The sequence below is a fragment of the Prionailurus viverrinus genome, chromosome D1 (assembly GCF_022837055.1).
Source record: "Prionailurus viverrinus isolate Anna chromosome D1, UM_Priviv_1.0, whole genome shotgun sequence".
In the NCBI taxonomy this organism is placed as follows: Eukaryota; Metazoa; Chordata; class Mammalia; order Carnivora; family Felidae; genus Prionailurus; species Prionailurus viverrinus.
Window position 1 is genome coordinate 49,392,379 of NC_062570.1, and position 27,633 is coordinate 49,420,011.

The 27,633-nt window shown below is 38.8% G+C and overlaps 2 protein-coding genes across 4 annotated transcripts in view; one reads left to right on the forward strand and one right to left on the reverse strand.

The window, feature by feature from the left end:
- CCDC90B (coiled-coil domain containing 90B) overlaps positions 1-1,033 on the forward strand; it is a 49,009-nt gene extending 47,976 nt beyond the window's left edge. For all 3 annotated transcript variants that reach the window (XM_047879331.1, XM_047879330.1, XM_047879332.1), the window contains one exon: positions 523-1,033. Coding sequence is in view for 2 of the 3 variants with exons in the window: in XM_047879330.1 (XP_047735286.1) it covers positions 523-578 (56 nt within the window). In the remaining variant the exon portion in view is untranslated. The remainder of the gene's footprint in view (positions 1-522) is intronic.
- Positions 1,034-5,548: 4,515 nt separating this feature from the next.
- The window catches only part of ANKRD42 (ankyrin repeat domain 42), a gene marked incomplete at its 5' end in the record, with an annotated part of 72,551 nt that continues 50,466 nt past the window's right edge, over positions 5,549-27,633 (reverse strand). Inside the window, 3 exons of the mRNA XM_047823199.1 lie at positions 5,549-5,666; positions 9,214-9,355; positions 12,406-12,532. Of these exons, the coding sequence (XP_047679155.1) occupies positions 5,568-5,666; positions 9,214-9,355; positions 12,406-12,532 (368 nt within the window). The remainder of the gene's footprint in view (positions 5,667-9,213; positions 9,356-12,405; positions 12,533-27,633) is intronic.

The following is a 27,633-nucleotide window of genomic DNA, read 5'->3' on the forward strand; positions in this document are numbered from 1 at the left end:
AGGCTTTTCATTAAAATTTCATTTATAAATTTGTTAATCATGAAATTGTTTTTAAATGTACTGAAAAAGCAATTAAAATTTTTTCATGGATAATATAGATGTCTATTTTATTAGCTTTACATCATTTTTTCATATATAAGAAAGTTTTTCCACTTACAAGATCTAAAATTCAATTTCATAAAGTAGTCATTAAATAAAATAATAAAGTATTAAAGTAGCATTGTTAATGCTAATTATAATGACTTTAAACACTGTTCACAGAATCTAACTGACATAATTTGTAAACTATCATCCTTACTGAGGTTTTAAATACAGGAAGCTTTTAAAAATTGGTATTAATCCTGCCCTAAAGGATAGCCTTTATCCTTAGCTTAATTTTCTGGGAATAAAAAACGTAAGATAGAAAAAAGATTGGATTTCCTTTGTCTTTTGCTCTTCATTTAAATTGAAGATGACATTGTTGTGTTTGTCTCTGTAAAATAATCACAAATGCATGACCCATAACCTGGTTTCTTTTCACAGCCTCAGTGTTTACATGCCTGGCAATAGCATTGGGATTTTACAGAATCTGGAAATAGCAGAGAAACTACTATATTCTTCTACTGCTGGCCACTGCTATTGACTTCTTAGAACACTACACCAGGAGAGATTACTTGGAGTGAAATTTGCAGCAGGTACTTAGTAAAACAAGATTATTCAAAGCACATATGGACTAAAAAGAAATGTTTTAGAATGGGAAGATGTATTTTGTGTTTGTATTTTATATGTGTCTTTATTTTATCATGTTGAAAAGCTGTTCAAAGTCCGATTGAGATAAAAGGCCTTTTGTCTTTATCCTTTTAATAGTTCATAGAAGCTGAGCCTGAGCTTTCTTGTGTTTGCTTGAACAACTGTATATCATATAGGATTTCTTTGATGTCTGTTGCAAATTTAAAAACTATTTCTAAGCCTACATACTTGTTACTTTACTCAACTTTCCTGGTAACTACTGCACCATTACCTTTTCATGTAAAATAAAATGTCCTGGATGAAACTGGAGAGTGTTATGCTAAGTGAAATAAGTCATACAGAGAAAGATACCATATGTTTTCACTCTTACGTGGATCCTGAGAAACTTAACAGAAGACCATGGGGGAGGGGAAGGGAAAAAAAAAAAAAAGAGGTTAGAGAGGGAGGGAGCCAAAACATAAGAGACTCTTAAAAACTGAGAACAGGGGCGCCTGGGTGGCTCAGTCGGTTGAGCTTCCGACTTCGACTCAGGTCACGATCTCACTGTCTGTGAGTTCGAGCCCCGCGTCGGGCTCTGTGCTGACAGCTCAGAGCCTGGAGCCTGCTTTGGATTCTGTGTCTCCCTCTCTAACCCTCCCCTGCTCATGCTCTGTCTCTCTCTGTCTCAAAAATAAAATAAAACATTAAAAAAATTTTTAATAAAAAATAACTGAGAACTGAGGGTTGATGGGGGGGGGGGAGGGTGGGTGATGGGTATTGAGGAGGGCACCCGTTGGGATGAGCACTGGGTGTTGTATGGAAACCAATTTGACAATAAATTTCATATTTAAAAAAAAAAATTTATGGGGCACCTGGGTGGCTCAGTTGGTTAAGCGTCCAACTTTGGCTCAGGTCATGATCTCTCAGTCCGTGAGTTCGAGCCCCACGTCAGGCTCTGTGCTGACAGCTCAGAGTCCAGAGCCTGTTTCAGAGTCTGTGTCTCCCTCTCTCTCTGACCCTCCCCCATTCATGCTCTTTCTCTGTCTCAAAAATAAATAAACATTAAAAAAAAATTTTTTTTTTAATTTAAAAATTAAATAAATAAATAAATAAAATGTCATAAAAAAATTGTTTGGATTTTAAAGGCAACTTACCATCTAACTGGAGATTTGGGGTTTTTTGGTAGTGGATTAAAACAATAACCTTTAAAATCATGTGTACCCTAGTGCAGTTATATGACAGTATGAAATCTAAAGAGTTGCCAATGTCTTGAACTCTGAGTATTATATACACTTTTTTTGATTCACAAAAGCCAATTTATCCCTGCTTTTTAGGAATTCATCTTAAACTTATTACATAAAATGAAGGGTTTTGTTTGTTTTATGATTCCCTTAAATTCAGTAAACTTCCATTCGGTGACAAAGTAGATCAGGCAGAGTTTTATAAGGATCAGTTGAGAGTCAGTAAAAACCCTTCAGTGTATTTAAAAAGCAAATCAAAGTTTATAATTCCCCTTTTGTCAGTCTTTAAGAATTTAGATATATAAAAGCAGTATTGGGGCGCCTGGGTGGCGCAGTCGGTTAAGCGTCCGACTTCAGCCAGGTCACGATCTCGCGGTCCGCGAGTTCGAGCCCCGCGTCAGGCTCTGGGCTGATGGCTCAGAGCCTGGAGCCTGTTTCCGATTCTGTGTCTCCCTCTCTCTCTGCCCCTCCCCCGTTCATGCTCTGTCTCTCTCTGTCCCAAAAATAAATGAACGTTGAAAAAAAAAATTAAAAAAAAAAAAAAAAATAAAAGCAGTATTTTTTTTTTTAATATAAAGAAAAAATGAGGCAACGGAAAAAGCTATGGTCACCAACACTAAACTGATTGTCATTTTATGGACTAATAAATAAAAGGTTGAAACTCTTGATTTCAGCTCACATCATATCTCACGTGTGGGTTCGAGCCCTGTGCTGGGCTCTGTGCTGACAGTGCAGAGCCTGCTTGAGATGCTCGCTTGCTCTCTCAAAAAGTAAATAAACTTTAAAAAACACAACAATATTTCTACTTCTATCTCTAACATCTTTTTTTCATTTCTATTTTTGTTTTTCATTAACATAATTTGGCATAATAAAAATATATTTGGTCTTTGTCCCCAGTTCCTGGCACAGATCTCCTAAAACCCTTACCATTTCTTGATAGAGGTAATTACAGGCTTCTTTCCGTTTTCTTGGCACACAGCTCCTGAAATCCTTTAAATCTTTGGAATGATAAGAGTGGGTTTTGTATGCTGAGATGACTGGTGGCTGGGAACCCTTATATAACTTCAGAATGGGGACCGGTTGCCAAATAGACCAAGGCATGATTAGAGGGTGAAACTTTCAGCCTCCCTGACCTCCCAACTCAACTCAACCTTTGGGGAAGGGAGAAGGACATGAGAGGAGCTGGAGGTTGACTGAGTTCAGTCACTACTGGCCAACCCAAGGAACACATGAGGCCACTGGTGACACAATGGGAGAAGGCACGGAAGCCTCATGCACTGCTCACTCCATACCTTGCCCCCTGCCTCTCCTTCATTTGGTGGTTCCTGAGACGTAGCCTTTCTAATAAACTAATAGTAAAGTGTTTCTCCAAGTTCCTTCCAGCAAATTGTTGAACCTGAGGAGAGGGTTTCTGAAACCTCCAAAAGTACCGCTGATTAGTCAGAAGTACCAATGACAACCTGGGACTTGCAAAAGGATGTCTGAAGTGGGGGCATTCTTGTGGGACTGAGCTCTTAACCTGTGGAGTCTGATGCCAACTCTGGGTAATGTCAGAATTGGACCGTTGAACATCCGGATAGTGTCAGAAAATCCAAGAACTGGTTGTGCTGGAAACAGCACACATGACAATACATGTATGCGATTTATGATTAAATACATGTAATTTGAGGGTGTTACAATCTTGATCTAGCTGCTCTACTAAGACCCCAAATAATAGTTGTTTAAAGAACAAAGAGGTTTAGTTCTTACTTACCTGCAGTCCAAGTGTAAGCATTCCAGGGCTAATATGCCAGCTCCGTGGTATCTGGGCACAAGATCCTTTTCATCTTATTACTCTACCCTTCCTGGTGTTGCCCTCATTCACAAGGTCCTGTGACTCACCACCATATCCACATTCTTCCAGAAGTAGAAAAGGGCAAAATGTAGGCAAGCCCTTTCCCTTTAAGGGCAAGACCCTGAGGTTTTATACGCCATTTTGGTTCATACTCTATTGGCCACAACTTGGTGTCTTAGCTGCAAAGGAGATTGGGAAGTTAGCCCTTATCCTGAGCAGCCACAAGCCAGGTAAGTCCTAACACTGTGGGGGAAAAAGGGAGAACAGGTACTGGGGGGCAACCAGGGAACCTCTGCCTCAAGGGTGCACGTTTCTATGACCACACTCATCTAGTTCTTCCCTACCTCTCTGCTACAGAGAGAGACACGAGATGTGGCCTGGAGAAAACCAGAGCAAGAATAACAAACTAGAGTATATAGCATTAACTTAGGGTCACCGGGCGGGAAGGAAGAAGTAAGGCTGTACGTAGTCCCAGAAGGTGAGAAATAATGGATTTGGGAATTCCTGTGGTGGTCAAGAATGCAGATGCTGACCCTTCCCCACTAAGGTTAGGGTCTTCCACATTGCTGTGTGATTCTGAGCAAATCAATCTTCCAGCTATAAAATATACCTGTCTCCCACTGCTGTGGTGAGAATTAAGAGATAATATGTGGAAAGGACTTACGCATAGTAAGTACCAAATAAATGTTTTATTATACATTGAAGGCCTATTGGAAACCACAGAGAAACTAACACTAATGACTATAAAGGTTATCAAAAGGATAGTTCAGGCATTTTTTAAAACCTGTTTACAAACCCTTGATCAGCCTGATCTTAGCACTCTGATGCACCCATGTCAGGGCAAACTGGTCCTGATGACACTGTGTCAGAATGGCCTTCAGCATCCATGTAAATAAAGCACATGTCAGGACCCAGAGGGTAAGCATCTGGTGAATGGTGAGAAAGCTGCTCCCTGGGAAGCCCAAAGCCAACAATCAGCTCTTCAGGAGGAGGCAAGATATAGACAACTGCCCCACGACCAAATCGGCTACATCAAGGAGGGAGCAGGTAGAGGTAGGAAGGGAGGGAATGAAGTCCGAACTGAAATGAAATGCTGGGTTCTTTTTTGGTCAGCAATGTCAGGGGGGAAAGGAGGAAGAAAGAATAACAAAACCATGTGTCTTTTATCCTGCCCAGTCTGCCTCATTTCTGTGTTGCTTTCTTATAAAGCTTGTGAGACAAGGCAATAGTTGAATTCTAAAACAGATTATTTAAATAGGTATCCTTAGCAAACACATACTATGATTTTTTTTTTCTTTTACAAGAACAGATTTTCACTTTACATAAAACTTTCCTGAGATACTTGGTTGTTACTGTAAAGACGTCCTTTTCTAAAATTTACTTGTCTGATGCTGCATTTTCTCCTAAGTCCACATGCTTTCTAAAAGTCATTTGAAAAGTTAAAAAATGATAGTCTCTAGAAAGTTAAAGAAAATTCTCTTATGGCTTCATAATAATTTTTAATGTCTACATTTCTTTTGATTACTGACTGTACCACCTTATATTTTAAAGTTTGTGTGATTACTTGCAAAATTAATTACTCATAAATGTGGAGTCTTGCCTACATAAATATATAAAAGTATATTGGGAGAGGGAGTATAGCTAAGTGCATGCAACTTTAGCAATCCCTTTGATAGTCTATATTTCTGCCTTCATAACTGGGATAGCATATATAAGAGTAACTCTGAAGAGAACTTATATAGGTTTTATATCAATTTAAAAATGAAAAACAAGTTTATTTAAAGTTATTTCATTGATGAATACCTTCTCACAAAAACTCCCCCAGAAGACACCTTTTTCTTCACTCGCCTTTTATCTTTGCTTGAGTCAGTAGAGTCCTCTTCCTACAAAGAAAAAGGCCAAATGAGAGATCTGCAGTAGACACAATTTCATCTTTCTACATGATCTGTTCCAAAAGAAGAAATTTAGCCATACTGTTATTTTCAACTCTGGGTTAAAATTTAGGCTTTTGTATAAATAAATTCTCAAATCTGAAGTATCAGTCCATCATACTGTGCTGATTCATGGACTAGGTAGGAGACACCTAGAGAAACCAACCAGTGCTGGCTCTGCCTGATACATCCCCAAAAGAGAACAGCCCTATTTCTGCTTTTTTTCTTAGCCTGTCACATCTCAATATACTGCTAAATGACACAACAGTGTTAGAATGTCATCGCCTGGATTCTTTGCAAGCCCGGTCGTAGTAGAAACCACATCTAGTTCCTTCCATTCCTTCATTCCACATCCACTCCATTCCTTCCTCTGTGTTCATACAACATCCTTCTACTGCCCTTGTCTCACTCTCCACTCTGCCCGCCACCACTGTTTCCAAATATTTCTCATCCATCATGGTATTCTCAGGACCTAGCACAGAAGATCCACTTAATGCCACAAGGAGCAAGAGAGAGCTAGAAATAAGGTGACACTCAGCAGATGCTACTCATCCATGAGTAATTCTCCCAGTCAAAAATGCTCTGCACCCAGCTGGTCAGGACACAGCTGAATGCAGGGGCTCCAAGAACCACACAAGGCACATACATGCTGGGGTTAGGATTCCACCAGGTGTTCCTGCCCACACCTTTGCACTATAAATATGGTCACTATTATCAAAACCAATTGCTGCTGTTGTTACTATTATCAAAAACTATTTAAGTACATTACAGATGTCAGACGATCCTAAGAAACTACCCTGAGAAATTTTTCCTGGATAAAAATTATACTATTACAGACTGTTGCAGAGAAAAGTCTTCAAGGCACAGCTGAATGCAATCATAGGTCCTGACCAGAAGGTGGCAGGAGATTTGGTCAAAATTTCTTAAATCTGTATAAACGAGCACTGAACGGGAAGTTCATTTTATTTATACGTTATGTATTTAGACTCCCAAATAAACTAATTCTTCCTACTCTCAAGTATAGGGCTCCACACATTTATTTATCTACCGACAATGTTTATGCAGCTTGAACATGGAAAATGAAAAGGAAAGAAAAAGAAAAGGATATGAAAAAGCGTGAATGTACTCCTATGAATACTACGAGACAGAAAATACCTCAGTATTGCCACTTAGTCTTTCATTTAACATCAATACAACTTTGTGAGACCGGTGTTATTCCCATTTCAAAGATGAACTGAAGACTCAGAAGCTTTTGCAGAAAAGAAGCAGTGGCAGGACTGCAGCTGCCAAAAAAGGTTGGTGCCATTTGCTCATTTATGAAAAATCGATTAACCTAAAGTAGGACTGCAAAAGATGGTGGGCCCAGAGTACAGTGAGCTTGAGTCGGCTCTCCTGAAAACCACATGGTTGGTAGAGAGCAGAGCTTTAGGGGGGATGTGCGGTAGCATGTGGAATCGAACCCAACCATGAGAACAGATGTTCTGGGGTAAGAAAATAATATTTTAAATAGCTACTAAAAAATAAAAATTTTCTAGGTGGACAAATCAATTTGGAATGACTCGAAGATGGTGAGGCTTGGGTAATCTCCAAAAGATGTAGGATCTGGTGCTGCCAGGAGGCAGAGGCGGCGGATCTCCTGCCGCAGGTTGAGGCGGCACATCAGGATTCAGACTATAGGGGGTAGTTTATGAAATGTGTGTGTCCTCAGGTCCCCGGCCAATACCCAGTGACCGCACAGGCTGCCCTCTCTACACAAAAGCTTCCCACAGTGGCTAGGAGTGGTGCAAGGTAAGCACTGCAAAAATGAAGAGAATGGGTTATAATTAATTCTGTCTCTTGGAAAAGTAAGGGCTGGTAAGATACCAAAACTGAGAGAAAGTGTGTGAATGCATGCATGCAGAGAAATACACACACGTGTTTGTAGATGAATAGAATGCTGTTGACACGAGACACACCAAACCATTACCAGTAGCTTCCTCTGGAGAGTTGGACTTGGTATGGGAAGGAACGACTGCCCTGCTTTTAACATTTTATAACAAGCACATGTGTTAATATTTTTAAAGTGGTTATTAAAGAGACTAATGATAAGTTTGTACAAAATAAAAAGGAGCCAGGAAGTTCTTCTTATAAATCAGAGTTGAGAATTAACTCACCCACGATGACCAAAGAAAACATTTCCCTACGGAAAGAAAACACGAAATGCACCTGAATCGCTACCCTGTGTCACATGAGCTTCCACAAGGGCTACATCAAGCTGTCTTCGTTCACAAGAGAGAGTGAGGGTCACAGAGTCTCCCCAGTTTGCATTCTGCCTGCTCTGCTCTGAGACCAGAGGGCCGTGACATGAGCACCACTGTGGGTCACCTGCTGTCACTTTCATTCTATTTTCCATACTCTACCTGCTTTTCTGTATTTGTTCTTTGTATCTGACTCATATCCATTTCTTTTCAGCTTCCTCCTACACATTTGTCCTTTTTGTCACTCTAAAGCATTTTTCTAGATTTTAGAGCTACATTTTGAATTCCAAATTCATAATTCTAGCCAAGAATTATAAGCAGAGCTAAAACTATGGGATCAAAAAGTAGAGATTGACTACTGATCTCACCATTACTAGCTGTGTGAATTTAGACAAGTCACTTAAAGTCTCTGAGCCTCGGTTTCCTCACATTAAATGAGGGCAGATCAAATGACATATGCTAACACATGAAAGAACTTTGTGAAGGTGAAGCGTTACAGATGTTAGTTTTTACTACTCTGCAATCTGAACAAAAGGATGCTATGACCACTCCCACATTGGCTCCTTTCTACTCTTCCAACTGCTTTTGCATCCAACTGCTCGCATCGGCAGCACATATACTAACAATTTCTTTTGAGGAGCTGAAGCTTTCTTACATGGAATAATTATTCTGGCTATTTAGAATGTTAAGGTATACAGATTCCAGCTGTCTGAGAATTACTATTACTCTGCTTATAAAAAAATATTTTTCCTCAGGGCACCTGGGTGGCTCAGTCAGTTAAGCCTCCGGCTTTGGCTCAGGTCATGATCTCACAGTTCGTGAGTTTGAGCTCTGCATTGGGCTCTGTGCTGACAGCTCAGAACATGGAGCCTGCTTCGGGTTCTGTGACTCCCTCTCTGTCTGGCCCTCCCCTGCTGAAGCCCTCTAAATAAATATTAAAAAATACATTTTTTCCTCATGTGTCACAAACAATGACACTGCACACCTCTGAGGATGCTATACTAGCCAGTATATATGTATATGTAAGTATGTGTGTGTACATATAAAGTTTTATACTGTTATACACATAACTCCTTTAATCTTTACAACACTTTACCAAGTACAAATTATTAACTATGGCTTAAAAATAAGGCACAGAGAGGTTAAATGACTTGTCCAAACTAAAAAGGGTTATGACCAAGATTCAAACCCTAGCTTAGACTCTTAGCTACTCTTATATACTACTTCTTGAGAGAGATAAATGTGTTAAGAAGGACACCAACCACAGCAAAGTTGGAGACCTGAATCTTTTCCAGTGTCTTCCTGAGTTGATCTACCTCTGCGCGATACTCATCCAGCTGACCTTCTAATTTTTCTCTGCGTAGCCGTTCATACTCCAGCTGGCCCTGCAGCTCCTTGATTGTCCTATCAAAAAAAGTTGTTTTCAGTCAGTCTTCAATATGAGCTACCAATTATTTTTGGCAATAGCGAAAAGCATACATGCATTGTATTTAAGGCAAATAAAACAAAGAAATAATTTATTCAACAAATAGGTACTGAGAGTCTAGTATGAGCCAGCACTGATCTGGACACTGGGGAATGAAACAGGCCAAATCTGCCTTCCTCAGGCTTATCTTAGCTATGGAAGAAGACAGTGAAGAAACAAGTAAATAATATGGTATGGGGAAAGGTGATGAATGCCAAGGGAGAAAAAATTTAAGCAAGAAAGAGTAATATAAAATGTCGCCAAGGAGGGGATTAATACTTCAGACACAGTGGCCAGGGAAGGCCTTCCTGAGAAGGGGGCTTCTGAAAAAAATCCTAAAGGAAATGAGAGAGGTAACGACGTAGACATCTGGGGGAAGAGCATTCCAGAGGGAATAGCATGTGCAAAGGCCCTAAGGCAGAAGTATGCCTGGCGAACTGGAAGAAAACCAGAAGCCAACGTGGCTGGAGTAAAGTATAAAAGGAAGACTAGTAGGTCACAGAGTCAAAAGAGAGCCAGAATAAGCAGGGCGTTCTAGGTCACAGCAAGAATCTAGGCTTTCACCCTGAATGAAGAGGGGAAGCCATTGGAGGGTCTGGGCAGAGAAACAGCATGAGCTTAGACTTTTGTTTTGATTTCGTATTTTTTTGATGATCTACAATTTGAGTAAAATACAAATATTAACTGAACAATTCAAGGAGTTTTGATTAATGTGTAAACCTTGTAATCACCACAACTGCCAAGATACAGACTATTTTCATTGCCTCAGAAAGTTCCCTCGTGTCCTTCCCAAGTGATCTTCATTTCTCATACGCAACCACATTCTGAATGTCTATCATGTTATATGCTTATAAATGAAATTGCATATTACATACTTTTGTGTGCTTGACTTCCTTCAGTCAACAGTATGTGAGATTTACTGGACCCAGATTTTAACATGATTACTCTGGATGCTGTGTTGAAAAAGACTTCAGGGTTTGGGGACAGAGAATTAGGGGGCAGGGACAGGAAGCTGGAAATGCATCAGGGAGATGTTAAAATAAATCCAGACAAGAGATGATGACACTTGAACCGGGATATTTTTCTGCCTTGTTGCTGGATAGTGGGGGGGAACAGAATTTCCGAAGCAGGCTGGGTGGGATGTCAGGTTCCTGTGAGGGCAATCTAAGAGCATCAGTAGTAGCTCTCTCATGGAAGTGAGCGGAGTTGAGACTGGGAATAGGGAAGAAGAATGTCAACTGATTCAGCAAACAAGATTCAGCAAACAAGAAGGGAAATTCATTCCTAGGACAGAGTAACACCACTGGTGCTTTGCTGTATTGTGACTCTGATCTAACTAAGTGATAACAACAAAATCAAAAGGACATCCCTCAAACCAATACTTGTCCAGTGTTTATTTCCAATTAGACCTAAAAGCACGGGTTTGTACCTAAGGAAAAAATGTCTTAAGATGTACTCAACACAAAGTGGTGAACAAATGCTACAGAAGAATTAAAGCTCACTCAGAAGACACTGAAGTCTCAGCTGACATGAAACTACACTTGGCACAAAGGCTAAAGCAATCTTTGGGGGAGAATCTGTTCAAAATCACATCAACAGGATAACCATTTCACAGTGAAATGTGAATATTAGCATTAAAAGTTCCATTAAGGACTGTTAAAAATCATAATCATCTCAGATAACAGGTTTGGAGTCAAATAGACTCAGGCTCAAATCCTAGCTCCACTTCCCATCCTTTCTCCTGCCTTTGTGACTTCATGAGACTCACTTAACCTCTATATTAAGTCTTGGTTTCCCATACACGTAGTAAGACAATAGCTCCTGGCCCCGTGAAGGCTGCATGAGATAATGTATCTAAGAAGCTTATCTAGTGCTCAGCATACAGTAGTGCTCAGAAGTTATACAAACAGCCATAGAAGTACTAAGCTACCTTAGAAGGAAAGCAAAGAAAACCAAAGTTTAAGGCTCATTATCTAGGGGAAAAAATGCTCCAGTGTGAAGAACTTTTCCAGACCACAAGGGTTTTCACCCAGGCTCTTAAGCAAAGGCCAATACTAAAAATATTCTACACCTCAAAACACTTTAATCAATGTAGAGGCAGTGAACACCTGAGATACCAAAAAGACCTCTAATTAAAAAGAAATTCTTCTTTTTGTTTTGTTCTGTTTTGTTTTGGTCTGCCACAGCTTCCTAGTGTCTAAGATCCCACTAAGAGGGTATTTTGGCTTACAGCTTTGACTTCAGTTTAAATTCCCAAGTACCTGAGGCTACATTGAGAAGAGGGTGGAGGAAAAGGAAACAGGTCCTAAGAGTGTGAGGGACTCAAGCAAAGGAAAGGGAAAGCAGAGTCCATGTGGGCTGCTCTTTACAGAGCCATGTTTTGATTAGGCCAGAATCCCTTGTCCTGTCTCCCCTTGTTCCCGGTCTGGTGGGAGGAAGTGAGCACGAGGCACCCTCTCTTCCAGCAACACCAAATGTGCAGCAAGGCGATTCAGGGTGCAGGCAGTGACAGGTGAGGGCAGCTATGGAACCCCTCACTGCCCCTGGACACGACCACATTCTCTGATTGGGCAGGACAGTCGGGGAGCCCAGGACCGGGTCTCAGATTTACAAGCAATCAGTCCAATTTGACAGGAACAGGTAGAGACTGTTGGTTGATAAGCTCAAAGTAGGTGTGGTCTCAAAAAAATAGAGTTGCAGTTTTACAAGATGAAAAGAGTTCAGGAGATCGGTTGTGCAAAACTGTGAAAGTACTTAACACCACTGAATTGTACCCTTAGAAATGGTTAAGAGGATACATTCCATGTTATGTGTATTTTACCACAACCAAAAATCATCTTAACATCTTCTCCATCTGGGGGCTTAAGAGAAAAACTGGCTGGAACCCTACACCCTTTGGTGAGGATGGAAAAACAGGTTGTCAACAAACCCTTACACAGCATTTAGAAAGGTAACTAAAAGCAAACCATAATAGTTCGGAGGACATTACTTTTCTGACTCAAGCTGTTCTTTCTTCTGCTTTAGATCTTCTTCTGTTATCCCTCCCAAGTGTTTATAGTTGCTCTCAGCAATTTCCAGCATGTGTCTCAATTCAACAATTTTCTTATAAGCTCTCACTGCAAGACAAAGTTGAATAGGAACCTTGTTTAGACAGATAACAGCTCATGTGTTCACAGGATGCTGGTCCTGAAACATGCTTCTTTGAGAGCCAGTGCCTCAACGCTCTGGGGAAGGGGGTGAGGGGAAGATGGCATACACATAGAGGATAAATATCAGTAACAGAAGATTAGGGTGAACAAGCAGTGAAATACCTGAATTGAGGATCCTTTTCTTGCTATGGGAGGATGTATCAAATTGCTATGGTTATTAATACTACAAACAGGAAGGCTTAAAAAACACCCTGGTTTCTTAGGATTAGTGGTGTATTTCAAGACCATGCACAATCTACTATATGTAAGAAAATTAGAAAAACTGAAATATGCTTGATTTAAAATAAACCAGATCTAACCCAGCCCCCCAATTTTTTTTTAAGTTTATTTCTTTATTTTGAGAGAGCGAGAGCACACAAGCAGGGGAGGGGCAGAGAGAGAGAGGGAGAGAGAGAATCCTAAGCAGGGTACACACTGTCAGCAAGGAGCCTCATGTGGCTTTCAATCCCATGAACCATGAGATCATGACCTGAGCTGAAATCAAGAGTCAGGCACTTAACAGACGGAGCCACCCAGGAGCCCCAGACCCCTAATTTTATCATTAGTCACTTATAATATCTATTTAAGCAAGAGAATACTGAGGGAAGGAAGTTTTGAAAGCTGCTTTTAGCTATTATCCAACTACCAAAACTTTTTTTAAATTTTGTTTTCTAATGTTTATTTTTAAGAGAGAGAGAGAGAGGGACAGTGTGAGTAGGGGAGGGGCAGAGAGAGAGGGAGACACAGAATCTGAAGCAGGCTCCAAGCTCTCTGCTGTCAGCACAGAGCCCGAAGCGGGACTCCAACTCACAAACCGCAAGACCATGACCTGAGCCGAAGTTGGACACGTAACCAACTGAGCCACTCACACACCCCCCAAACTGAGTTTTCTATCCTTGTGGCAGTGGTTCTTAACCTTGGGTGATTGTCTCCTCCAAAGGCCATTTTTGCTCGTCATACTTGGAAAGTAACAGACTGTTGGCAGCTAGAGGCATGGGATGAAACTAAAATCTTAAAATGCACAGGAAAATCTCCCTCAACAAATAAGCATCTGGCCCAAAAGATCAATAGTGCAGAAGTTGAAAAACCCTGCTTTATGGGACCAGGTTAGCAAGTCACAGCCTCTTCTCCCTAACACTTAACACGAGGATTTCTCTCTCAATAGGTTATAGAGCTTCAGGTTCCAAGCTACATACATCAGAATAAGGGTCTCTTTAAAAATGTATGTGTTTGTGTCTCATACCAGACTTACAACTTCAGGTACTGGTACTAAGCCCCTCAGACAATGTTGATGGGCAGACAGGTTTGGGAACCACGATAACCAGCAGCAACAAGTAGAATTTAAGAAAAGAGAAGTTAAAGAAGATTAAAAGAACTGTGGCTATTTAGCTCATATAAGAATTCTTTAATATCCAAAGGCTATGTTTTAAAAGAGCTGTTCTATGGGGTCATCAGAGTTAAGAGCTAGGATTAAATGAGATTAGCTCCAGGAAGAGAGATTTTTAACTCAACAAGGAGAAACTTGTCAACAAAACAGTAAGAGCTATTATGTATTTCTGGAGTGCCTGTGATGTGCAAGACATTACATTAAGTTCCTTACACATTTTAATCCTCACAAGAATGCTGTCAGATGAAAATGGGATCCCTGGAAAACAATGAGTGTCTTGTCACTGAAGGTGACTCAGTGGATGCTGGATGACATGTGACAGCAATGTTGAGTCAAGAGCCAAACTTCAAATGGGTATAGGGTTCTATGATGCCATAGTCCTAAATATAATTTACTAAAGAATGCTCTAAATTGAGGCTCAGTCCCAGGAATTGTCTATGTCAAGAAATCCAATCAGTCCCCTACAGGTGCTCTGGCAAAATGCAGTGTCCCAAGAAGAGGTTGTCTCGTCCTTCAGGTTTTGTTCTGGAATAAAATTAAATAAGGACGAGAAAAAAGCCCATGGTTTCATAACTTCACTAGCTACAAGCACGCCAGCTAGGTACCAGTGAGCTTCACTGTACGGCAAGAGTTTAAGACTGCATTTGTATCAAACACACCACAGTAGGAAATGGTTCTAGTCACATTCTTGGTCTGTCCTAAAACATCTTTGCAAAATGTTGTGATTCACTGACAATGATCCCCTTACAAATCTCTCTTATTCAAATAATTTCAGAAGTAAATTGCAAGTCTACAAATCACCTACTCATTCTCTGAGGCTCTAAGTTCATGCTACTTCCCAAAAGAATCACCAAAAATTAATTTCAGTACAAACAAGAAAATAAAAAGTAGATAATTGAACTTTATCAAAATTAAAAGCTTCTGCAAGATTTCAGTCCAACAGACATATCAAATCTATACCTATTTATAGAGCAGTTGCTTCTGAATAAGAAATGAGGGCTGACTGAGCAGCTTCTGCACAACAAAAGATGGAGAGACCACATAGAAAACAGCAAGAGAAACAGAGACATGGTAATGAAGGGAACTCCCACTCCCGATGTTGTAAATTACAGTAGGAAGGGACCATGAGCAGATTCATCTGCCCAGAGGCACAGAAAAAAAAGCCAGAGTTTAAAGGGGCAACTAGAATATAAAGGAACCACCATTAGAACCCTGCCAAACAACAGGGGAGCTGTTGGAACTCTCTCTGAATCAGAAGGGCTGGCGAGCTGCACAGTTCATGTTCCCACTCTACCCTGATAGCACAGATAGATGCAGGGTCTGATGTCCATAGCCAGCCTATCCCCTCAGTAATCCTGGGGCCCCTAGCCCACAATAGCCCCATCAGTTCCACCAAGGCAGGCCTCAGTGAGGTGCACACTGGGACCCTCTGGTCTCCACTCACAATAGTTCCAGCCATCTTGCCAAGGTGACACAGGCTCAAAGTGCCATGCAACATTGAGGTCCATACCATATTGGCTCCAGATAACTTGCCAGAGCATCCCCAGCATAGCACAAGGAACCCCCGGCCTGCAACTACCCCAACTCTAGCCAATCAGCAGGGAACCCTCTGAATTAAGCACTTTGGGACACTCTGATTTGTACCCATTTCAGCTCTAGCTATCCTGCCAAGGTGCCTTCAATGCACAGAGCCCTGAGCCATATTCACTTCAGCTTCAGCTGTCCAGCCAGGGTGCCCTCTGCATGCACAGCCCTAAGAATGCCCCCACCTACACCAACCTCTGCTCTGGCCATAACACCAGGAGAGCCCCAGCACAGAGTGCTCCAGGACCTCCATTCAGCCAAAGTTCCAGTCAGCCAGCCAAAGTCTAAACAGCATGCTACTCAACAATGAATGAGTCAATGAGGACATCAAAGAATAAACTAAAAAATGCATGGAAACAAATGAAAATAAAACACAATGATCCAAAATCTTTGGGATGCAGCAAAAGCAGTTCTAAGAGGGAGGAGTATAGCAATACAAGTCTACCTCAAGAAGCAAGAAAAATCTCAAATGAACAACCTAACCTTATACCTAAAGGAGCTAGAAAAAGAACAACAAATGATGCCTTAAGCCAAGAGAAGGAAAAAATAAGAATCAAAACAGAAATAAATGATATAGAAACTAAAAAAAAAACAATAGAAAAGATCAATAAAACCAGCTGTTTCTTTAAAAAATTAATTGATAAACCTCTCACCAGACTTAGCAAAAAGAGAAAGAAAGTAACAACATCACAAATGAGAGAGGAAAAAAATAACAACCAACATCACAGAACTACAAACAATTATACGAGAATACTATGAAAAACTATATGCCAACAAACTGGACAACCTATAAGAAATGAATAAATTCCAAGAAATAAATACATTATCAAAACTTAAACAGGAAGAAATAGATAATGTGGACAGATTGATAGCAAAGAAATTGAATCAGTAGTCAAAAAACTCCCAAAAAACGAAGTCCAGGACCCAGATGGCTTAAGAGGCAAATTCTACCAAACATTTAAAGAAGAGTTAATGCCTATTCTTCTCGAACTATTCAAAAAAACAGAAGAGGGAAGAAAACTTGTCAATTCATTCTATGAGGCCAGCATTAGCCTGATACAAAAACCAGATAAAGACACCACAAAAAAAAGATAACTACAGGCCAATACCTCTGATGAACACAGATAAAGAAAACCTCAACAAAATACTAGCAAACTGAATCCATGGGATTTATTCCTGGGTTACACAGGTGGTTCAATATTCACAATCAATTAGCATGATAGATTAATAAAAGGATAAGAACCATAAGATCATTTTGATGCAGAAAAAACCATTGACAAAATACAACATCGATTCATGATAAAAACTTTCAACAAAGTACGTTTAGCGAGAACATACCTCTACATAATAAAGGCCACATATGAAAAACCCACAGCTAATATCATCCTAAATGGGGAAAAACTGAGAGCTTTTCCTCTAAAGTCAAAAACAAGGCAGGAATGTCCACTCTCACCACCTTTATTCAATATAGTACTGGAAGCCTAGGCACAGCAATCAGACAACAACAACAAAACCTAAAAAGCATTTAGGGGCACCTAGGTGGCTCAGTTGGTTAAGCATCTAACTCTTGATTTCAGTTCAGGTCATGATCTTGCAGTTACTGAGTTTGAGCCCCGCATCAAGCTCTGTGCTGACAGTATAGAGCCTACCAGGGATTCTCTCTTTTTTCCTTCTCTCTCTGCCTCTCCCCTGCTTGTACTCTCTCAAAATAAATAAACTTAAAAAAAAAAAAGACTGAGGATAACAAAAGGCTCAGAATCACTTGCTCAAATATTGCTTCTCCACCAATCTTTCCATTCTGGTTTATGGATATTTGAAAGTCTCATTTTATCATCTATTATTTGTATAGCAGTGTTGTCCAAAAAAACCTTTTCATGATGATGTAAAATGTTCTTTATGTGCGTTATTCAATATGGTCACCTGTGTCTAGTGACTACTACCCTGGATAGTATTGCTATAGAGTACTAGTTATTCTATTATTAGTTTTCATTTATCTTTGTCTATAAGTGCTGAATTCTGAATACATTCATAAGTACACCCTAAAAATAATAAAAAAAACAAATGGCATCTAACTTGGTAAGAAATAAGTAAACCTTTCATTATTTGCAAATGGCATGATACTATATATATATATATATATAGAAAACCCAAAAAACTCCACTAAAAAATTACTAGAAATGATACCCCAAGTTAGTAAAGTCACAGGTTACTAAATCAACGTACAGAAGTCTGTGGCATTTCTCTTACACCAATAATGAAACATCAGAAAGAGAAATTAAGGAAAGGATCCCATTTACAATTGCACACAAAAAGTATAAGATACCTAGGAATAAACCTGACCAAAGAGATGAAAGACCTGTACTCTGCAAACTACAAAACATTAATGAAGGAAATTGAAGATGACATAAAGAAAAGACATTCCATGTTCATGGAATATTGTTAAAATATGTTAAAATGTCTGTACTACCTGAAGCAATCTACACATTTAATGTCATCTCTATCAAAATTCCAACAGTATTTTTCATAGAACTAGAACAATCCTAAAACTTGTATGGAACCACAAAAGACCCTGAATACCCAAAGTAATCTTGAAAAAGAAAAGTAAAGCTGGAGGCGTCATAATTCTGGACATCAAGTTATATTACAAAGCTATAGGGATCAAAACAGTATGGTACTGGCACAATAATAGACACACAGATCAATGGAACAGAATTGAAAACGGAGAAATGAACCCACTATACGGTCAATTCATCTTCAGCAAAATAAGACTATCCACTGAGAAAAAGAATGTCTCTTCAACAAATGGTGCTGGGAAAACTGGACAGCAACAGGCAAAAGAATGAAACTGTGCCACTTTCTAACACCATGCACAAAAATAAATTCAAAATGGATTAAAGACCTAAATATGAGACCTGAAACCATAAAAATCCTAGAACACCGGCAGTAAACTCTTTGACGTCAGCCATAGCAACCTCCCTCTAAATATGTCTCCTGAGGCAAGGTTCACAGAGCAAAAATAAACTTTGGGGACTGGCTTCTGCACAGCAAAGGAAACAATCAACAAAACTAAAAGCAACCTACAGAATGGGAGAAGATATCTGTAGACGACATATCTATCTGATAAAGGGTTAGTATCAAAATATATAAAGAACTTATAAAACTCAACACTCAAAAAATGAATAATCCAATTTAAAAAATGGGCAACAGAGGGGTGCCTGCTCAGTTGGTTAAGAGTCTGACTTCGGCTCAGGTCATGATCTCATAGTTCGTAGGTTTGAGCCCCTCATTGGGCTCTGTTCTGACAGCTCAGAGCCTGGAGCCTGCTTCAGATTCTGTGTCTCCTCTCTCCACCTCTCCCTGGCTTCTGCTCTCTTTCTCTCTCAAAAATAAATAAATAAACCTTGTTTTTTAAATGGAAGAAGACATGCATAGACATCGTTCCAAAGAAGACATACAGATGGCCAACAGAAACATGAAACTGATCAGGGTAATACAAATCAAAACTACAATGAGATATCACCTCACACCTGTCAGAATGGCTAAAATCAACAACACAAGAAACAAGGATGGCAAGGATATAGAGAAAGGTGAGGCCTCGTGCACTGTTAGTGGGAATGTGCACTGATACAGCCACTGTGGAAAACAGTATTGTGATTCCTCAAAAAGTTAAAAACAGAACTACCCTACAATCCAGCAATCAGACTACTGGATATTTACCTAAAGAATAGAAAAATACTAATTCAAAGGGATACATGTCATCCTATATTTATAGCAGCATTACATACAATAGCAAAATTATGGAAACAGCCCAAGTGTCCATCAATTGATAAATGGATAAAGATGATGTAGTATGTATATGTATGTATCCACACACACACACACAATGGAATATTATTTAATCATTGAAATCAATGAAATCTTGCCATCTGCAACATAAATGGAGCTAGAGTATACTGCTAAGTGAAGTAAATCAGAGAAAGACAAATACCATATGGTTTCACTCATATGTGTAATTTATAAAACAAACAAGCAAAGGGGGTAAAAAGAGAGAGTGACAAACCAAGAAACGGACTCTTGGGCCTTCTTGGTGGCTCAGTTAAGCGTCCAACTCTTGATTTCGGCCCAGGTCATGATCTCACAGTTCACACGATGAAATCCATGTTGGGCTCTGTGCTGACAGTGCAGAGCCTGCTTGGGATTCTCTCTCCCTCTCTCTCTGCCCCGCCCCCATTGATGCACATGTTCTCTTGCTCTCTCTCAAAAAATAAAGACCATAACAAGAGAAAAACAAGGGCATTACATGATAATTCACAGGTCAATACAGGTCAAGAGGATATAATAAATGTAAGTATCTGGGCACCCAACATTTCAGCAGCTAAATACATAAAGCAAATATTAACAGATATAAGGGAGAGATGTAATACAGTAAGAGCAGAGGATTTTTTTAAGTAGCCTCCATGCCCAACATAGGACTTGAACTCATGACCCTGAGATCAAGAGTTGGATACTCTACCAACTGAGCCAGCCAGGTACTCCTAAGAGTAGAGGACTTTAAAACCCCACTTACATCAATAGATAGATCATTCAGGATGAAAATCAGTAAGAAAACACTGTCTTTCAATGACCCATTAGGCTAAATGGACTTAGCAGGTTTATACAAAACATTCTTTCCAAAAACAACAGAATACACATTCTTTTCAAGGGCACATGGAACATTTTGCAGGATAGATCATATTAGGCCACAAAACAAGTCTCAATACATTTAAGAAGACTGAAATCACATCATCTTTTTCAACCATAACATTATGAAACTAAAAACAAATCCCAAGAAAAAAACTGGAAAAAAAACAAACACATGTAGGCTAAACAGTATGTTACAAAACTACAAACAGGTCAACAAATAAAAGAGGAAATTTAAAAAGAAAAAAAAAGGAGACAAATGAAAATGAAAACACAACAGTCAAAAATCTTTGGGATGCAGCAAAAGCAATTCTAAAAAGGAGATTCATGGTGAAACAAGTCTACTTCAAGAAACTGGAAAAACAAATAAAAAATCTAACTATGTGCCTAAAAGAACTAGAAAAAGAACAAAGCCCAAAGTTAGTACACAGAAGGAAATAATAAATATTGGTGCAGAAATAAATGAAACAGAAAGTTAAAAAAAATTGAAAAAATTAATGAAACCAAGAGCTGGTTCTCTGAAAAGGTAAAATTGATAAACCTTTAGCCAGACTCATCAAAAAAAAAAAAAAAAGAGGACACAAGTAATATTTGAAATGAAAGGGGAGAAGTAAGAGTAACCAACACCACAGGAATATAAAGGAATATAATAGAATACTACAAAAAATTACATGCCAGCAAAGTACCTAGAAGAAATGGATAAATTTATAGAAACATACAAACTTTCAAAACTGAATCAGGAAGAAAACAGCCTGGGTGGCTCTGTCAGCTAAGGATCCGGCTCTTAATTTCAGCTCAGGTCATGACCTCATGGTTGGTTAGATCGAGCCCCACATGGGACTCTGTGCTGACAGCATGGAGCCTACTTGGGATTCTCTCTCTCCTTCTCTCAACCCCTTCTAGGCTCATTCTCTCTCTCTCTTTTTCTCTCATCTCTATATCTTTATCTCTATCTCTCTCTCAAAATAAAAATAAATATTTAAAAAAAAACTAAATCAGGAAGAAACAGAAAATCTGAACAGACCAAATACTAGTAATAAAACTGAAATGGTAATCAAAAAACTCCCAATAAGCAAAAGGCCAGTACCAGATGGAGTCACAGTTAAAGTCTACTAAACATTTAAATACGAGTTAATGCCTATTCTCCTCCAACTGTTCCCAAAAATAGAGGGAAGAAAAACTTCCAAGCACATTCAACAAAGCCAGCATTACCCTGACACCAAAACAAAAAAGAAACACTGCAAAAAACAAACAACCACCACCACCACCAACAACAACAAAAAAAACTACAGGCCCACATCTCTGATAAACATAGATGCAAAAATTCTTAACAAAATATTAGCAAGCCACATTGAACAATACATTAAAAGTATCATTCACCATGATAAGTGGGATTTATTCTGGGATGCAAGGGTGGTTCAATATTTGCAAATCAAGCAACATGACACACCACATCAACAAAACAAGGGATAAAAAGCATATGGTCATCTCAATAAATGCAGAAAAAGCATTTGACAAAATTCAACATCTGTTCATGATTTTAAAAACTCTCAATAAAATAGGTATAGAGGGAACAAACCTAAATACAATAAAAGCCATATATGACTAACTCCTAGCTCACCAGTCAATGGTGAAAAACTCAGGGCCTTCCCTCTAAGATCAAGAATAAGATGAGGATGTCCATTCTCACTGTTTTAATTCAACATAGTACTAGCCAGAGAAATCAGACAACAAAATAATTAAAGGCATCCAAATTGATTAAGGGAGAAGTTAAACTGTCACTACTTACAGATGACATGATACCATACATAGAAAATCCTACAGACTATCAAAAAATATTGTAATTAATAAATGAATTCAGAAAAGTTACAGGGGTGCCTGTATGGCTCAGCTGGTTAAACATCCAACTCTTGATTTGAGCTCAGGTCATGATCTCACAGTCCTGTGATCCAGCCTGGGTTGAGCTCCACAGTGGATACAGAGCCTGCTTAAGAGTCTCTCTCCTCTTTCTACCCCTTCCCTGCTTGCATACATGTACAGGCACCCACATGTGTGCACACTCCTGGTCTCTCTCAAAAAAAAAGAAAGGAATAAAGTTGCAGAATACAAAATTAATTCCCAGAAATCAGTTCCATTTCTATACATTAACAATAAAGTGGCAGCAAGAGAAATTAAGAAAACAATTCCATTTACAACCAAAAAAGAATAAAATACCTAGGAATAAACTTAACCAAGGAGGTAAAAGACTGAAAACTATGTGATGAAAGAAATTGAGATGACACAAACAAATGTTAAGACATACCACGCTCATGGAGCAGAAGAATTAATCTGGCTATCACACCCATACTACCCATAGCAATCCACAGACTCAAAGCAATCCCTATCAAAACACAAACAGTATTCTTCACAGAACTAGAACAAATACCCCTAAAATTTGTATGTAAGTACATAAGATCCTGAGTAGCCAAAGCAATCTTGAGAAACAAGAACAAAGCAGGAGGTATCAGAATCCTAAATTTCAAGATAAACTACTAAACTATAGAAATCAGAAATGGCACAAAAACAGACACAGAGATCAATAGAACAGAATGGAAAGCCCAGAAATAAATCCATGTTTTTATGGTCAATTAATTAATCTAAAACAAAGAAATAAAGAATACACAATAAGGGAAAAGGCATTCTTTTCAATAAATGGTGTTGGGAAAACTGGATAGCTACATGCAACAGAATGAAACTGGACCACTTTAGTATACCATATACAAAAACTCAAAGTGTATTAAAGACCTAAATAAAACCATAAAACTCCTAAAAAAATGCAGCATAGTAATTTCTTTGACATCAGTCTTAGCAACATATTTATGGATAGGTCTCCTAAGGCAAGGGAAACAAAAGCAAAGATAAACTATTATGACTACATCAAAATAAAAACCTCTGCACAGTGAAGTAAACCATAAACAAAATAAAAAGACAACCTAGTAAAAAGGATATTTGCAAATGATATATCTAATAAAGGGTTAATATCTAAACTATATAAAGAACTTATAAAGCTCTGATTAAAAATCTGATTTAAAAACACACAGAAGATCTGAATAGGTGTTTTTCAAGAGAAGACAAATGGTTGGCAAAGCTCAAAATCAATAATCATCAGAGAAATGAAAATCAAAACCACAATGAGATATCAGCTCATACCTGTCAAAATGACTAGTACTTAAAAGACAAATAATAACAAGTGTTGACAGAATGTGGAGAAAAGGGAACCTTTGTGCACTGTTGGTGGGACTGTGAATTGGTGCACCCACTGTGGAAAACAGTATGGAGGTTCCTCAAAACATTAATAGAAATACCATAGAATCTAGTAATTCCACTACTGGATATTTACCCAAAGAAAACAAAAACACTAATTAAAAGATATATGCACCACTGTGTATGTTGCAGCCTTATTTAAAATAGCCAAGATATGGAAGCCTAAGTGTCCACTGATGAATGGATAAAGGTATAATTTACATATACAATGAGATATTACTCAGCCATAAAAAGGAGTAAGATCTTACCATTTGTGACATGAATGGACCTAGAGAGTAGTATGCTAAAGTGAAATAAGTCAGAGAAAGACAAATGCCTTATGATTTTAGTTTTGAAATCTAAAAACCAAAACAAATGAACAAAAACAGATTCTTAAATATAGAGGGGAAAAAAACAGATTTTTTTACATTTTTTTGCATTCATAATTTTTTTTCAATATATGAAATTTATTGTCAAATTGGTTTCCATACAACACCCAGTGCTCATCCCAAAAGGTGCCCTCCTCAATACCCATCACCCACCCCCCATCAACCCTCAGTTTGTTCTCAGTTTTTAAGAGTCTCTAATGCTTTGGCTCTCTCCCACTCTAACCTTTTTTTTTTTTTTTCCTTCCTCTCCCCCATGGGTTTCTGTTAAGTTTCTCAGGATCCACATAAGAGTGAAAACATATGGCATCTGTCTTTCTCTGTATGGCTTATTTCACTTAGCATAACACTCTCCAGTTCCATCCACGCTGCTACAAAGGGCCATATTTCATTCTTTCTCATTGCCACGTAGTATTCCATTGTGTATATAAACCACAATTTCTTTATCCACTCATCAGTTGATGGACATTTAGGCTCTTTCCATTAATTTGGCTATTGTTGAGAGTGCTGCTATAAACATTGGGGTACAAGTGCCCCTATCCATCAGTACTCCTGTATCCCTTGGGTAAATTCCTAGCAGTGCTATTGCTGGGTCATAGGGTAGGTCTATTTTTAATTTTTTGAGGAACCTCCACACTGTTTTCCAGAGTGGCTGCACCAATTTGCATTGCCACCAACAGTGCAAGAAGGTTCCCGTTTCTCTACATCCTCTCCAGCATTTATAGTCTCCTGATTTGTTCCTTTTGCCCACTCTGACTGGCGTGAGGTGATATCTGAGTGTGGTTTTGATTTGTATTTCCCTGATGAGGAGCGACGTTGAGCGTCTTTTCATATGGCTGTTGGCCATATGGATGTCTTCTTTAGAGAAGTGTCTATTCATGTTTTCTGCCCATTTCTTCACTGGATTATTTGTTTTTTGGGTGTGGAGTTTGGTGAGCTCTTTACAGATTTTGGATACTAGCCCTTTGTCCGATATGCCATTTGCAAATATCTTTTCCCATTCCTTTGGTTGCCTTTTAGTTTTGTTGATTGTTTCCTTTGCTGTGCAGAAGCTTTTTATCTTCATGAGGTCCCAGTAGTTCATTTTTGCTTTTAATTCCCTTGCCTTTGGGGATGTGTCCAGTAAGAGATTGCTAAGGCTGAGGTCAGAGAGGTCTTTTCCTGCTTTCTCCTCTAGGGTTTTGATGGTTTCCTGTCTCACATTCAGGTCCTTTATCCATTTTGAGTTTATTTTTGTGAATGGTGTGAGAAAGTGGTCTAGTTTCAACCTTCTGCATGTTGCTGTCCAGTTCTCCCAGCACCATTTGTGAAAGAGACTGTCTTTTTTCCATTGGATATTCTTTCCTGCTTTGTCAAAGATTAGTTGGCCATACGTTTGTTGGTCTAGTTCTAGGGTTTTAATTCTATTCCATTGGTCTATGTGTCTGTTTTTGTGCCAATACCATGCTGTCTTGATGATGACAGCTTTGTAGTAGAGGCTAAAGTCTGGGATTGTGATGCCTCCTGCTTTGGTGGTCTTCTTCAAAATTACTTTGGCTATTCGGGGCCTTGTGTGGTTCCATATGAATTTTAGGATTGCTTGTTCTAGCTTCGAGAAGAATGCTGGTGCAATTTTGATTGGGACTGCATTGAATGTGTAGATAGCTTTGGGAATTATTGACATATTGACAATATTTATTCTTCCAATCCATGAGCACGGAATGTTTTTCCATTTCTTTATATCTTCTTCAATTTCCTTCATAAGCTTTCTATAGTTTTCAGCATACAGATCTTGTACATCTTTGGTTAGATTTATTCCTAGGTATTTTATGCTTCTTGGTGCAATTCTTGGTGAATGGGATCAGTTTCTTTATTTGTCTTTCTGTTGCTTCATTATTAGTGTATAAGAATTCAACTGATTTCTTTACATTGATTTTGTATTCTGCCACTTTGCTGAATTCATGTATCACTTCTAGCAGACTTTTGGTGGAGTCTATAGGATTTTCCATGTATAATATCATGTCATCTGCAAAAAGTGAAAGCTTGACTTCATCTTTGCCAATTTTGATGCCTTTGATTTCCTTTTGTTGTCTGATTGCTGATGCTAGAACTTCCAACACTATGTTAAACAACAGCAGTGAGAGTGGACATCCCTGTCGTGTTCCTGATCTCAGGGAAAAAGCTCTCGGTTTTTCTCCATTGAGGATGATGTTAGCTGTGGGCTTTTCATAAATGGCTTTTATGATGTTTAAGTATGTTCCTCCTATCCCAACTTTCTCGAGGGTTTTTATTAAGAAAGGGTGCTGGATTTTGTCAAAGGCCTTTTCTGCATCGATTGACAGGATCATATGGTTCTTCTCTTTTATTAATGTGATGTATCACGTTGATTGATTTACGAATGTTGAACTAGCCCTGCAGCCCAGGAATGAATCCCACTTGATCATGGTGAATAATTCTTTTTATATGCTGTTGAATTCGATTTGCTAGTATCTTACTGAGAATTTTTGTATCCATATTCATCAGGGATATTGGCCTGTAGTTCTCTTTTTTAACTGGGTGTCTGTCTGGTTTAGGAATCAAAGTAATACTGGCTGCATAGAATGAGTCTGGAAGTTTTCCTTCCCTTTCTATTTTTTGGAATAGCTTGAGAAGGATAGGTATTATCTCTGCTTTAAACGTCTGGTAGAATTCCACTGGGAAGCCATCTGGTCCTGGACTCTTATTTGTTGGGAGATTTTTGATAACTGATTCAATTTCTTCACTGGTTATGGGTCTGTTCAAGATTTCTATTTCCTCCTAATTGAGTTTGGAAGAGTGTGGGTGTTTAGGAATTTGTCCATTTCTTCCAGGTTGTCCAGTTTGTTGTTATATAATTTTTCATAGTATTCCCTGATAATTGCTTGTATCTCTGAGGGATTGGTTGTAATAATTCCATTTTCATTCATGATTTTATCTATTTGGGTCATCTCCCTTTTCTTTTTGAGAAGCCTGGCTAGAGGTTTGTCAATTTTATTTTTTCATAAAACCAACTCTTGGTTTCGTTGATCTGCTCTACATTTTTTTTTAGATTCTATATTGTTTATTTCTGCTCTGATCTTTATTATTTCTCTTCTTCTGCTGGGTTTAGGCTGTCTTTGCTGTTCTGCTTCTATTTCCTTTAGGTGTGCTGTTAGATTTTGCATTTGGTATTTTTCTTGTTTCTTGAGATAGGCCTGGATTGCAATGTATTTTCCTCTCAGGACTGCCTTCGCTGCATCCCAAAGCATTTGGATTGTTGTATTTTCATTTTCGTTTGTTTCCATGTATTTTTTAATTTCTTCTCTAATTGCTTGGTTGACCCATTCATTCTTTAGTAGGGTGTTCTTTAACCTCCATCCTTTTGGAGGTTTTCCAGACTTTTTCCTGTGGTTGATTTCAAGCTTCATAGCATTGTGGTCTGAACGTATGCATGGTATGATCTCAATTCTTGTATACTTATGAAGGGCTGTTTTGTGACCCAGTATGTGATCTATCTGGGAGAATGTTCCATGTGCACTCGAGAAGAAAGTATATTCTGTTGCTTTGGGATGCAGAGTTCTAAATATATCTGTCAAGTCCATCTGATCCAATGTATCATTCAGGGCCCTTGTTTCTTTATTGACCGTGTGTCTAGATGATCTATCCATTTCTGTAAGTGGAGTGTTAAAGTCCCCTGCAATTGCCACATTCTTATCAATAAGGTTGCTTATGTT